At 47.7% G+C, this 13,717-nt stretch overlaps 1 protein-coding gene across 1 annotated transcript in view; it reads left to right on the forward strand.

Moving 5' to 3' along the window:
- Positions 1-11,867: 11,867 nt before the first annotated feature.
- LOC104385856 (chromosome unknown open reading frame, human C9orf91) overlaps positions 11,868-13,717 on the forward strand; it is a 9,433-nt gene continuing 7,583 nt past the window's right edge. Inside the window, exon 1 of the mRNA XM_009994355.1 lies at positions 11,868-11,973. Coding sequence (XP_009992657.1) covers positions 11,868-11,973 — 106 coding nt within the window. The remainder of the gene's footprint in view (positions 11,974-13,717) is intronic.

Here is a 13,717-nt window from a genome sequence, read left to right on the forward strand (position 1 = left end):
CATCCTGGGAATGCTGGTAGCAATGTCTGAGCTTCAGGTGGAATGTACAGCTCTTAGCCATACCTTAACTGTTCTTCTTGTACATGTGTTAAATTATTTCAGTGAGTTGTAGGTCATCAGTATCTCATTGGAGTTCTGTTAGTTTCTCTCTTGATATGGATTCAGAGCTTGCTCAAACATTAAGTGGCCACGCCTCAAATCTGTGCTAAGTTATTAAATGTATATTCATGTTGGCACATTAATGCTCCCTTTTTATCTGGACAGTATTCAGTGAGAGGCTTTCCTCTGAGAACTAGAAACATCCTGGCCAGGTTTAAATGGAGGGCCTGTGTCAGTAATTTAGACCTGTGTAACTGTATTCTTGATGACCAAAATGCATTTTTCAGTGTGTTGTTAACCTTTGTACAGGGGTTAAACCCTGTAAGAAGAATTCTTTGGCTGTACAGTGCTGGCTGATAATTTTCAGGTGCTTGAGTTTCTCTGTATTGAATTTCCCCTGTATATTCTGCTGTTAGCTTGAGTTACAAGTCTGGCACTCTTGACACTTGGAAGTAAAACGACTTACTTAACTCCAAAGTCTCTGCTCAGTCTTGTTCCTGCTAACTTGTTCTGGGAGTAGTGACAGGTCTTGCTCTGTTGCATGGGAGCCTGGACTCTGAAGACTGAAGTTCAAATATTGATAAAAGAGTAAGAGGTACAGCAAGTGTCTGAAGGTGACAGCAGGTAAGTTAAAAACCCATTACAGAGCTCCTCCTCTTGGCTCCAGTCTGATGCTTCGCCTGCCAGGTCATTCTGAAAACCTTGGGGAACCAATGTTCTCATGACCATTAGGAGATCACTAGAATAGTTTGATAGCCAGGTGCTGTGCAGTAATTATCCTTCTTTAGTCAAGTACTGGTCAGTGCTTCTTAACCAAGGTCATCCTGCAGCACCCTGCCATACCTGGGAGCAATGGGAAGTGTGGTGGGTTGTCTGTCCAGGACTTTCTAGCTCTTTAATAAAAATTACTTACATACAGCAAGAGGTTTACTGTTTCAGCAAATTCTTCCTCCCTCACTAACAGAACATTACAAGTAGCTTTGCTTTTTTGTTGAGTTCAGTTGAAGGCTTTTTGCAGAAAAGAGACCTCAATGGGCACATCCCTGATCAGATCCCAAGGTCATGCAGGTATTGATATAATCAAGAAACCTGATTGATGTTCCTCAGAACATCCTGTACTTCCACACAGCCTCAGTGTGGCACTGAGAAGTGTCCCTGTAGAGTCTGACTGTGACTGGGAGGGAGGAAAAGCAAGATGGATGGAAGTGGTAATGAAGGAGGGAGTGTCTGCAATGAGAGAGCAGACTGTGGTGGTGCCTCCTGTGGTAATACTTTATGGGAGAGTTCCGTGGTTCTGAGAGGATCTCTTCAGGAATTCAAGCTATTAAACAGGTTGTAAAATTGAAACAAAAGCCTCCTGCAAAGTCAAATGTGCCAGGCTGGGGAAAAAGCCAGGTTGGTACAGGGGAATAGGACCAGAGCAGTTTTAATCAGTCTGGCTTAATGAGTGGAGAGGTGCTGTGGCCTCGTAAAAGGTTGCAGCCAAACAAATTGTCATCTGTCCTTTGGAGTTGAGACATTTTTTCCTGTTGAGAGCAGGTGCTCAGACTCCAGCATGATGCTCCTCATAAAAGTCCTCCTAGCTCCAGGCTGCAATTAGCAGTTTCATCCTGTTTGTTTATCAGGAGAAGACTGCTTCTCTGTCCAGAAAAATCCCAGTGCGTGCCCCACTTTCTCACACTGGTTCCTAAGTTTTCTACATGAGGATTTTCTATCCTTCCTCTAAAGTAGTAAGAGGCAGGAGAAAAGGAAAAAACCTTCCCTTATTGTTTCCCCTTGGCATAGGTGGTGTGAAGACTCTGCCTTTAGAACAATGTGTGGCAAGAATATACATTTTCTGTGGTGTTTTTCAGACTGAACAGGTGAGATTTACCTGACTAACTTTGCACAGAAGTGAGTCTTTCCAACGACTGCTCTCCAGGAAGGCTGGCTTTATTTGCACTGTGAATATGTTGTTTTAAATGGAGTTCTGCTCATCTTAACAGTCTGATGCCCTGGGAGAGGGAGACCTACTGCTAACTTTGTGCCTCAGCCAGGCTGTGCCAGAAAAATAACCTGCAGGGGAGAGTCTTCTACTGACGGGTGTGGAGTTGGACACGCAGCTTCTCACCCCTGTGATCTGATTTTCTAGGCTCTCTGCTTCAAGTTTGATTAATCAGAGTAAAACCTGCCTCAGTTGCTACTACAAATCTGGGAATTCATCCTGCTGCTGCTCTGTCTGCATCATCCCTCCTAGACCTCTTGTCCTTGAGCCACAGGTTGCTCTGGTACCAGAGACCAGGCCAGGAGCTGCTCTGGGTACACACAGCACTGTCTGTTCCCTTAATTCAAGCTCTCACCCTGGAAACACAGGCCCATTGCCAGGACAGTCACAGTCCTGGTGCTGTGTGGATGTAAGACATGCTGGGGTCTTGTCCTGCTCATGCAATGCCAGATGAGAGGCTCCTGCTGTGGATTTCTCCCAGTTAAACTGTTGGAAAACGAGCACATTCCTGGGATCAACACAGGCACGGTAGGATTTACCCAGTGCTGTTTGGCTCCACTCACATCCCTGTTCATCAATAGTGGTTTGTACTTGGATTTTTGTGGAATATCTTCCCAGACATTATGCATTTGCAGAGTGGATACATTCAAATTTTCAAATCCTGCTGAGAAGACCAGATGGACAACTGGCTTATTGTCACCAGAATGTCAGTGTCAGCTGGACGGCTTCACACGCAGTGCCAGGTACAATTAGGACACACATTTGGGCTGCTTGAAGCCAGGCTTCAATTTTTAAAGCACGAATGTGTTGACAGAGCTTGTTCCTTGCTTAGGTCTGAAGGTCAGAGTCTCCTTCTTGCTACTGCCTGTTTGAGGCAGGAGTTGAACAGCTCAGCATCCCTCTGGAGGGGAGGCAGAAGGGGAAGCAAAGCCCCCAGCCCCACTCCAGGCTGCCACCTCTGCTGCCTCAGGATGATTGTTGGTTTTTTTTGTCAGTTAGAGCCAGGGTGGGTTTGATCCCCTGTGCTTTTGTTGCATTTAAATCCAAAATAATGAGAGGAAGGTCTTTCTGGGTTTGCTTTGTGGTGCTTTCTGTGACATAAGAAAAATCATCATTTAGTTATTTTTCTAGGAGCATTTTATGGGACATTTAAGTTGTAATTGTTTTTTGTTTGTTTCAGAGAAGGTAATTTTCCCATATCAAGATCCCCTTACCCTTTTTCCTCCCTCCCTTTCCAAGGTCCAATCAGAGAAATAGGGGAGGGAAATCACCCCCATATCTGCAGTCCAGGAGTTTGAGAGAGCTTTCATTAAGAGGGGAGCAACTTTGACTGCCAGTGCTTTATCACTAACCCCCTGGGAGCTCAAGGAGGACAGTTCAGAACCATGAGAGAAGACCCTAAATTTCCCCAGGGCTGTGTCTGCTGCTGAATGTTGAGGAACCATTCCTCTTTCTGCCCTGTGGTGACAGGCTGGCTGCTAGATGGTAACAGGAACCAATTGTTAAAGGTATTACAGTGTGGTGGCAACTTGAAATTCCTCATTCTGATTTTGTGAGGTCCCTACCCAAATCATTGTGATCTTATGAGGATAATAAGACACTGGCCCAAATTGCCCAGGAGGTCCTGGCTTGTCCCATCCCTAGAGGTGTTGAAGAGCAGGTTGGATGGGGCTTGGAGCAACCTGGGCTGGTGGGAGGTGTCCCTGCCCATGCAGGGGGTTGGATCTAGATGATCTTTAAGTTCCCTTCCAACTCAAACCATTCTGTGGTTCTATGATCTTTATTAAAGCTGAAGCTTTTTTTTTAGGTGCTAGATCCAAGCCCATCAAGGTGCTGCTGGTCAGCTCCTGCTGTTTCCCCATCGACCCCGGAGGAAGCAGAATTATCTGGCAACCAGTAGCCCTACAGAAAAGCCAGTAGTGTCTGGGCTGTGAGGCAGCTCGTGGGCCATGTGGACAGCAAGTTGGTGTGTCCCAGCCATAGCTGGGAGGAACTGGGCTCAGTCCTAGGAAATCACACCCTAATTTTGGGTGACCTAAATACTCCTGTGCTCTCTTGCTGTTCTGGTGTGTCCCATCCCTTCTATAGGTTATATAAGAAAAAAGCCATTCCTCTTCCTTCTCTTTGCCTGTATGAAACCTACTCCAGGAGGTCCTGGCTTGTCCCATCCCTAGAGGTGTTGAAGAGCAGGTTGGATGGGGCTTGGAGCAACCTGGGCTGGTGGGAGGTGTCCCTGCCCATGCAGGGGGTTGGATCTAGATGATCTTTAAGTTCCCTTCCAACTCAAACCATTCTGTGGTTCTATGATCTTTATTAAAGCTGAAGCTTTTTTTTTAGGTGCTAGATCCAAGCCCATCAAGGTGCTGCTGGTCAGCTCCTGCTGTTTTCCTCATCGACCCCGGAGGAAGCAGAATTATCTGGCAACCAGTAGCCCTACAGAAAAGCCAGTAGTGTCTGGGCTGTGAGGCAGCTCGTGGGCCGTGTGGACAGCAAGTTGGTGTGTCCCAGCCATAGCTGGGAGGAACTGGGCTCAGTCCTAGGAAATCACACCCTAATTTTGGGTGACCTAAATACTCCTGTGCTCTCTTGCTGTTCTGGTGTGTCCCATCCCTTCTATAGGTTATATAAGAAAAAAGCCATTCCTCTTCCTTCTCTTTGCCTGTATGAAACCTACTCACTTTTATTCCTTTTTGCCTCTCTTTTCCTCATCTGGAATCTTTCCCTGTTATCTGACATCACTAATTCTTGCATTAATGCATAATAAGCAAGACAAGACTGAGGTTTTCCTTCAAAGTATTAAAAGGAAATTGTTATCAAGAAACCTCAAGATCATAAAATCACAGAATGGTTTGGGTTGGAAGGAACCTTAAAGACCATCTAGATCCAACCCCCCTGCATGGGCAGGGACACCTCCCACCAGAGCAGGTTGCTCAGATCAATGTTTTGTTGAAAAAGTTCCCCAGACTAATCCAAGAAAGGATCATGGAGGTTGAAAGGAGAAAGTACTGATTTCATGCAGAAAAGATTGTAACTCAGACTGGCATAGGATTAGAAAATAAATAGGTATTAAATTACATTTAGCTATTGCAAAATAATCTAATAAAGGATCTGCTGGATCAATGGCTGAATAATTTCTCAAGGCACATGGCAAGCTTTCCCTCTTTTAATTTGAGATGCAAGAAAGGTTCTCACATTACCATAATAAAAAGAATAATACTCTAATTCTTCATAGGAAAAAGGCAGAAGTAGGGGGAAAACAACAATGAGAACCACTCTTCATGCCTTAAGCAAGTGTCGTTTTTCATTTGAAACATGTAATTTAGGGATATTGTGAAATAACAGTTTTATAAGCAATGACTGTCAATCTGTCAGCTTTGCTGAGCTGTTTGACTAAAGCAAGTTCCAACCCAGAGTCTGTGAAAGAAGACTTTGTGGGCTGGGAGAGAAGGAATGAGCAAGACAAGGTTTTCCACAACTTAGTTCTCCTAATTAAGGCTCACTGGAAAAAAAACAAACACAGAAATGATGGAACAGTTACCCACTGGCAATGCAGTTTCATCCCAAGGAAATGAGCTCTGGTGGTGGTGGCTGCTGCTTGTGCAGGGAGGAACTTCAGTGGTGTTCAGATCATGGCAAAGCTGGAATAATGATGAGGTGACAGCTTTTTGAAAGGCTGATAAGTTTATCAAAGCATGTGGTAAATACAGAGAGCATATGGAGTCAGAATAGGGAAAAGCAGAGTCTATATCTCACTATTTAAAGCAGTCAGGCTTCAAGTAGTGAAGAGTGATCTCCAAAATTATATTAAAGACATGATAGAAGAGGAGATTATCCCTGATGGCAGGAGGTATCAGTGGTGGTTGTCAGTCTGGGAAAGCACTTCAAATGCAGACTTTTTTTCCCCTGGACTCAGACTCCCTGTAATATATTCATTAACGCAGCGTGATGAAATAGGGAACTAATCATATGTTATAATAATATCTGTCCAGGGCACCAAGCTGGGAAGAGATACAAACAGTACAGAGGACTACATTTCAATTCCAAATGATCTTGATAGATATAAGAAATGATCTGAAGCCAATGACATGAGACTCCCTGAAGAGGAGTGCCAGGCTGAGCTAAGAAAAGGTGAAATCAAATCCACAAAACCCCCAGCAGTCAATAAGCAGCTTCACAGCTCCACAGACACTGGGAGACGAGAGTGAACTCCCCCAGATTCAGCAACAGATTTGGTTTTGAAATGAAGTCACCACTGTACAGCATCTTGGTACAAGTGGCATTTCAGGACATGCTCTAGTGGGCTTGTCTTTTTTTGGGGGGGTGAGGAGGGTGTTGATGGTTGGACACAGTGACCTTCGAGGTCTTTTCCAACCGTGACAATCCTGTGATGAAGTGTTCTGTGGGAGATGGAGGTGACAAAGGGGGTTGTTATGCTCATGGGTGTGTTGAGGTCTCCCTGTCCTGTTTGGACACTGAGCTTTGAAAGAGATGAAAACAAACTGATCTTTGAATAAAGCCTCAAAGGGCCCGGGAAGTGAATGGTGCTCAGAGTGATGCTGATGGGGAGGAAGAGGATTATTTAGTCTGGGGTCTTCATCACAGAACAGAGAAGACTTGAAATAAGTTAGAGATTGTTTCCAAGAGGGCAGATGTTTACTATTTTTTTTTTTTTTTCACCAGGTTCACTGAGGCTAGAAATCAGCTTCTTTTGACTTAGTTTTTAACTGGTTCTTTTAGCCAGGAAGAGGCTCCAGCATCACCACTGTCCTGCTGTCCCTGTGTCCTGGGGTTCTGCAGTTGAGTTTTGTCCCCCAATAACTGTTGGCTCTGGCAGCTGGTTTCATGGTGCTGGAAGGAAGGGTGAGGTCTCATTCAGCAGTGGGGTGAAGGTGGCTCTTGATGAGATGGCTGCAGTGGGAGCTCATCACTTAATTATCAGAGAGGTCAGATCAGGAAGCAGAAAATCAGCAAAGAGCAAGTGAAACGAGAGAGAGGGAGACACTGTAAATAGCTCTGCTGTGGGTTTATGTGAAATCAGGACTTGCTTCCTCAGAAATACCAGTGAATAAAACTCCAGAGAAAAACCTCAAGCTGCCTTAACTCTGATGTGTATAAAATAAATCCCCAAATCCCCTGCCAGCCAGCACGAGCTGACTGCACAGCCCACACGGCGCTTCCCGGAGCGGAACAGTCTGAGTCTTCATTCACTTTCATTGCATTCATTTGCATTTCAGTTTCTGGAAGACCTTCATTTTTTTAAAGGGGGCCAGTTCCAGAGGGTGTCAGCTGGCTCTGCAAAACAGAAGCACCTTCAGTCTGCGTTGGGATCCTGCCAGTGTCTTCTTTCCAATAGTTCCCTATTTCTTCTGAGCCTTTGCCTCTCTGCAAGATTCTTTCTAGTTTGCTGGTTGACTTTGTATTTGCTGTTAGTTACAGTTCTCCCTGTTGGCTTTAAGAGGGTTACATTTCTAATGGGGCTAAATTTCTATCCTCAAGTTTGGAAGGGCCATTAATAGGTGGGACAGGAATGTTGTAGACACATCTTTGCATTTCAGAAACCCAGGCATAAAGGCAGATATAAAGCAGCAGCTTATAGTCTGGCTAGATTCTCAGATGTGTTGTTTATTGGAATATATTAAATATTTAATATTTTATGGACAATTTTTTGGGGGCTACAGGGTACTTACTTGGATTGAGAAGATACCTAGAAGGTTCTCACCTGCCTAACAAAAGCATCAAGATTGTGCCCCAAATAAAATGATTGGAAAAGTAACACCTGCCAAATGTTGCTTGATGTGGCTTGATGACCACTAAAGTGGGGCTGGGAGATCTTGACACCACACAACCCAACCTGCATATCCATCATCTCCTTTGGACCAAAGCTGCAAGTTCAGAGAGGCGTTGGGTGGAAAATGATCTCAGAAAATGAGCTGGAAACCTGTGCCTTCCATTGAGGTGGAGCTGTTGTGGAGCTTCCTCCTCAGTTCCTTAGACAGCTGTGAAACAGCTACTTTGAAAGTCACTAGAAGTGCGACAGTGTGCAGCCTTTTTTACTGCCTCAGAGCAGCAAAACTGGGATTATTTGGAATTTGTGTGGCTTTTTTTTTTTCACCCCCTTTGCCCAGATGAGCAGGATTTTTCTGGCTGTGCTGCTGGGTTGAGGTGTTGGTGCCAAGATCAAGCGATACATGCACATCTTGCTGAGCAAGAGGCACCCAGTGGACGTGCTGCGGGTAATTACGAGTGTTGCTTTCAAGTTTATTGTCCCCCCCTCCAGGGTTTTGCCTCGGGCATTTTTCTGCAGTGAGCTGACAGGGCTTTTTCTGAGCACTTTGGTTGTCATCTTCACCCCCCTGTCAGGATCCTGGCGTGGGTGAGACAAGGAGAAAACCGAGCCAAGACCTTTGATGAGGTGCGTTTGGAAAAGAACCTGAAGCTTTTCATGGCCCTGTCTTGGGTGGGGATTGGAGCTGGGCTTTGAGCTAGTGACAACAGCCAGAAGATTTCTCAGATTTCTCTCCACACCTGGATCACATTCCTGTGTGAGTTGCCAGTTCCCAGTGTAACAAGATCCCGTGTGGGTTTGGAGTCAGTTCTGTTCCCCTTGCAGCCACGTGGTGCAGTGAACACATTGCTCAGCAATGTCTGGAGCAGGCAGGGCTGCAGAAATTCATCCTCCCAGAAAACAACAGTGTTTTCTCCAGGAAGTGAGTGCAGGCACTGCAATACAACTTTATCTTTTTCTTAAACTAAGGCAAACAGTCCTGAAGAGACTTGACTCGCTCTGCTCCCAGCCTCCGGGATCCTCCAGTTCTTGGTGAGCTGGGAAACCACAACTCCCAGGGTAATGAGGCTTCTCTGCTCTGCTCTCTCAGCGTTACCTCTTTGCCTGGGAGTGAATTACTTCTCCAGCATGTCAAGCTGCTCTGGAGGATCTTTCTGACCGTGATCCTACTGCTTTTCTTGGGAGTACAGCAGCTGGAGAGGAAACTGGCACCCGCCCTCCCTATCAGCACAGCCTCCTGTTCTGAGGAGCCTGATGGTTCCCACCCTGTGCCTTATCCTTGTTTCTCTGTGCTTTGATGTGACCTTTTGCTGACTGGACAGTGACCTGTGCTCAGCCTTCAGATTTCCAGTCATCTCTTCTGGTTTCTCCAGCCCTGTAGTCAGTGCTTTGCTTTACCTGGTGGATTCACAGCGACGAATCTGACACAACTTTGGGATTTGTACTCTGTGAGTCCTGCCTGGCTGATTGAGGAGGAGGAGGAGGAGGAGGAGGGCCTTCTGTCTGTCTGTGCCCTCTGCAGCCCTGCATGGCCTTCAGGGTCCAGCTCCAGTTCTGTGCTCCCACCCTGCAAAAGGTAAGGATAACTCCTGCAGTGGGATCTCCTTCCAGGGCTGTGCCTTGGTTGGGGAAGCACTTTTGAGGAACTCTAGAGGGTTAAAACCATGGTTCTGAAACCAGACTAGGGGAAAAGTCACATGCAGGAGGGAGATTTTGCAAGTTGGTGCTTGCAGCTCTGGGGAAGGAGGCGCGCGGGGGTGCGGGATCCTTGCCTTGGGTGAGTCGTGTCTGGGTAGTCCATGGGCACAGCATTCCTGGGCACAGGTTGGGGCTGTGGGACCAGAGACCTCCCCTCTTGGTGGGAGACAGCGTGGTGCCTGGGCAGTGCTGATCAGGACCCTGGCAGATACAGGACAGGGGGAAGGAAGAGGAGGGAGCTGAGCTGGCTCGCCGGGAGCTGCAGGGGAGCAGGACCAGGTGAGTACCTGCCTGCTTGCTGGAAGTGAAGCAGAAGCTCTTACTGAATGCTCCCTGCTGTTCAGCAATGGCTTGGAGGTGTCCTACAAAGAGGGTCTGTAGCCTGAAGGAGGCAAAGTTGTCAGAGGAATGTTGGTATTGCATGAAGAATAAGAAGAAAGAATAATAAAGAAAGGGACACGGATCCTGGGGAGTGCAGGGGAGGAGATGGTGCCCCTTGCATTAGCACAGAGGGAGGCAGAGGAGGATTTGGGGGGACCCATCTCCAAAAGCAGGCAGTCAACAGAGCCAAGGGAGCCTTTGCTGCACGAGGAGGTAAAAGCAAAGCTGCTTTTGCTGAGGAGCTCATTCCAGCTGGGAAGTCTGAGCTGTCCTGGCCCTGCTGCAGCCTTTGCTGTCATGTCCTGGGGACTGCCCTCCAGGGACTCCAAATGCTCAACATATAAACTAGAGAATCTTGATTAATCTCTACTTAATGTGACAGTAACAATGACAGGGTGGTAGGTTTTAATTTGCTTCTCTTTTTGTTTCCTCTGGTTTTTCACTCTGCTGTTCTGCGCTGGCTTTTCTGTCCTGTTTTTCACTTTCACTTTCCCTTCTGCTTGAGGTTACCCTGAAAGGACTGAAGGGGAAAGCAGTGTGAAAATTCCTTGTTTGGATCCCCCTTTCAATGCTGGGATCCATGCTCTGTAGCATCTGCCTGCCCCTGCTCCACAAGGGAATGGCCCAGGAAGAACCACCCCCCGCCCGTGTCCATCCTGGTGCACACACACAGGATCACAGAGCAGTTGGGCTTGGGAGGGAACTTTAAAGCTGTGCAACACTTCTACCATGGGCAGGGACATCTTCACCTAGACCACACACACCTCTTCTGCCCCACGTACCATGACCCACTTCCCTCAGGTGTCAGTTCCCAGCCCTCTGCAGTTTTTCTTCTACAAGCAGAAGAACCTTCTGTGTTTCTCTTGCCTCATTTCCCTCTCTCACAGCCCTTCAGCTGGTGACAATCCTGGCTTTGTGCAGCGGGGTAGTTGCAGCAGCAACCATCAGTTCAAAAGGAAACAACCTCCTTTGGAAGGAGCAGGGATGAGCCCTCTGAGGGACCCTCACAACCTCCTGCTGCAAAAGTGAAACCAGCCAGAGGATCCACAGCAGCTGAGAGCTCTGGGGAGGCTGCAGCAGAACCACGGGAGTGAAAGATAATTGCAAAGTAAACTTCAGAGTCTTCCAAGCATTCATTTAACAACCACCCACAAGCCCTGGCAGGAGGTTGGAGACTTATGTCAGCAGTGTTTGCCTGGATAACCCGTGGGCACAGGGATCTGCTCCACCAGCTTCTGGCACCGCCCGTGGGCAGAGCAGGGACCAGAGCAGAGCCCTGCAGGGCTTCCCTCCTGCCTGCACTGGGTGCATTTTCCATCCCTCTCTGCCCTGCTGCCTTTGTGTGCTGGGGGATTGATTGTCTGCTCAAGGGGAGTGGGATCATCCCTTCCAGGGGAGCATTTACACCCACTCCTCTTTCTTCTGGAGGTGCCTGCTGGAAGATGCTGTTGGTTTCACCAGGAGGAATCCTGCCTGTTCCTTGAGGAGCTGTTTGCAAACTATGAATATTTAAAGCTGTCTGGATAAATTAAGGAATATTTAAGGATAACTTTTCCACCTATTTAGGAAAAAATAAAGTACTTGCAGCAAAAGGGGAGCCTGTGAGGACTGCAGCTGAGGCTGGATGACACCCACCTGGTGGTAACACCCACAGGGTGGTCTGTGCTCTTACCCTCCACCTGCTGCCTCTGCAAGATTTCAGGTTTTCTTTTCCTCTTTTCAGGGCTAGAAAATACCTCCTTGCTCGTGGAAAGCAGGTCCTGAAGGGAGATGCCAGTGGGAGCCTGAGAAAGGATTTCACAACCTGGTCCCCAAGGAGCAGAGCAGGTGCTCCTCAGCAGTGGAAGGCAAGGTGGGCACTCAAAGGGTTGGATTTCTGACAGTCCAACATAGAATTCCACGAGGAGAGGCACCTTCAGCATGGCCCATAAAAGCCAAGATGATGAAACTGAGAAAAATGGATCATTCTCCTCCATCCTCTACTGCAAGAATGATTTAAAGGAAGGATCTCTGCAATGGGTGAAAGGTAAGTGAGCAGCTTGGTGATGATAAGGAGGAACTTGGTGGTGATAAGGAGAGAGGCAGCACTCAGTACAGTGCCCCTAAAATAACAGAAGACAGATTTTTCACAGATGCTCATTAACAGCATCTCATGTGCAAAAGCAACAAAACATTATGGATGTTTCAGCATTTTGGGGAGGACATGGAGACACTTTTGGCTTTTTTGGAAAGCCTGATACATAGGGATGAATGAACATTCACCTGTTGAAAACAAGGAACCTCTTCTCCTGGCCTTCAAAAGTAATATTGGGGAACTTTGATCTGTGCTTTCCTTGTTACCTTCCCCATTAACAATTTGCTCTGTCTCTGCAGTACTAGTTGAGAAGCCACCTGAGGTGCTGTGCAGATACCAAGCAGGCAGTGCAGTGGGTGGCTATGCCCACCCAGGCTTCCATGCACCATTCAGCAGGGCACCCTTTTTGCTTTCTCAGTTACTGGAACCTCCTGAGTGCTCAGTTTTTGCAGGGGTGAAGCAGCTCTCAACCACTCCTTCAGGGCTCAAGGGGCTGAGCCCCTCTGCAAATCTCAGGTAGCTCAGCTTGGCATCCAACTTGCTACACTTTGTGCTGAGCAACTTGACCAACACCATGTAGAACAGGAGAGACAAGCACCAGACAGGCTGTTTGGGTTTTTTTCTTGTTTAATCAGAGAATCATAGAATGGTTTAGTTGGAAGGGACCTTAAAGATCTTCTAGATCCAACCCCCCTGCATGGGCAGGGACACCTCCCACCAGCCCAGGCTGCTCCAAGCCCCATCCAACCTGCCCTTCAACACTGCCAGGGATGGGGCAGCCACAGCTTCCCTGGGCACCCTGGGCCAGGCTCTCACCACCCTCACAGGGAAGAATTTCCTCCTGATGTCTAAATCTCCCCTCTTCAAGTGTTAACACTCACTGCCTCAGCAAACAAACAGGACCTTGTTACCCTGGAGGTTTCAGATGTGTCTGCTCTTCCTTTTTTGACTCAATTCAATCACATCCTGTTGTAATCTAATTGCCTCCTTTCACTTGAACCTCCTCTTCCTGAGTAGCCAAGAGGTGATGAGGACGGAGGACCTCAGTGGGAGAGAAGGGGAAGGTGAGTGCAGGGAGAGCATTAAGTGGCCAAGTCAGGAGGAACAGCCCCAGGAGCCACCTGGCTGGCCCCAGATCTGCAATGAGGAAGGAAAGCTGGGTGAAACTTTGGAGTGAAACTTAATCTCATCTGAACACGCCACTTCCTTAGACACCATCTCTTCCTCCTGACGTAGCAGAGCTTGTGTAAACTCCAGATGAATGCCAGCTGAGATGCATGGAGATCACAGCTCTCCTGTGCTGCACCAAGGCTGCTCTGCCTCAGCTCTGAGCAGCCTGCTCCTCAAATCTAGGGCAGGATGTCCTCATGCCTCCTAACTGCAACTTGGATGTCTGGATTGTATCTCTGATCCTATCCTGGGCTGAAACTGGGGAGCTGAGAGCCTCGAGCAGAGCTGTGCTGCCCTGCAGAGCTGCTGGAGTGGGGACCTGGGTGCTGGAGGACCTATGGAGCTCATGCTCCAGGGTATCCCTGCCGTGTCCCAGGAATGTGATGATTGGAAAGCACTTTGATTGGATTGCTCAAGCTCTTTCTGTGGTGGGTGGGGTGGACAGGCACTGGGGTGTCTGTGAGAGGCAGCCTGTGCTCCACCCAGCAGCTGGAGTCCATTGCCCTTTCCATCAGGGATCAGTGAG

Source organism: Chaetura pelagica, unplaced genomic scaffold (genome assembly GCF_000747805.2).
Source record: "Chaetura pelagica isolate M959 unplaced genomic scaffold, ChaPel_1.0 scaffold132, whole genome shotgun sequence".
Taxonomy (NCBI): Eukaryota; Metazoa; Chordata; class Aves; order Apodiformes; family Apodidae; genus Chaetura; species Chaetura pelagica.